Consider the following 862-nt stretch of genomic DNA (forward strand, 5'->3'; position numbering starts at 1 on the left):
TGAACTACCTGTCTCACCTGTCTCACCTGTCTGAACTACCTGTCTCACCTGTCTGAACTACCTGGCTCACCTGTCTGAACTACCTGGCTCACCTGTCTCACCTGTTTTAACTACTTGTCTCACCTGTTTGAACTACCTGTCTCACCTGTCTCTCTCAGATGGTGACTCTGGTTCTCTGAATGGTTCAGTTAAATTAAACAACTGCTCTTCAAAGGTAAACAGCCTCTTCACCTGCTTCAATCATATGTTGTTGACTCAGTTTTTGTTTCTAAAAAGGTTTGTAGAAGTCTGACGTAACTAGAGTTACTCTGACTAATTAACTAGAGTTACTCTGACTAATTAACTAGAGTTACTCTGACTAATTAACTAGAGTTACTCTGACTAATTAACTAGTGTTACTCTGACTAATTAACTTATGTTACTCTGACTAATTAACTAGAGTTACTCTGACTAATTAACTAGAGTTACTCTGACTAATTAACTAGTGTTACTCTGACTAATTAACTTATGTTACTCTGACTAATTAACTTAGAGTTACTCTGACTAATTAACTAGAGTTACTCTGACTAATTAACTAGTGTTACTCTGACTAATTAACTTATGTTACTCTGACTAATTAACTAGAGTTACTCTGACTAATTAACTAGAGTTACTCTGACTAATTAACTAGTGTTACTCTGACTAATTAACTTATGTTACTCTGACTAATTAACTAGAGTTACTCTGACTAATTAACTAGAGTTACTCTGACTAATTAACTAGTGTTACTCTGACTAATTAACTTATGTTACTCTGACTAATTAACTAGAGTTACTCTGACTAATTAACTAGAGTTACTCTGACTAATTAACTAGTGTTACTC

The 862-nt window shown here is 34.5% G+C and overlaps 1 protein-coding gene across 1 annotated transcript in view; it reads left to right on the top strand.

The window, feature by feature from the left end:
- The window catches only part of LOC106535520 (rho guanine nucleotide exchange factor 2), a gene marked incomplete at its 5' end in the record, with an annotated part of 9448 nt that overhangs the window by 6317 nt on the left and 2269 nt on the right, over nt 1-862 (top strand). The window contains 1 exon segment of the mRNA XM_014032535.1: nt 159-214. Within this exon segment, the coding sequence (XP_013887989.1) occupies nt 159-214 (56 nt within the window).

This window comes from Austrofundulus limnaeus, unplaced genomic scaffold, assembly GCF_001266775.1.
Source record: "Austrofundulus limnaeus strain Quisiro unplaced genomic scaffold, Austrofundulus_limnaeus-1.0 Scaffold1477, whole genome shotgun sequence".
Lineage (NCBI taxonomy): Eukaryota > Metazoa > Chordata > Actinopteri > Cyprinodontiformes > Rivulidae > Austrofundulus > Austrofundulus limnaeus.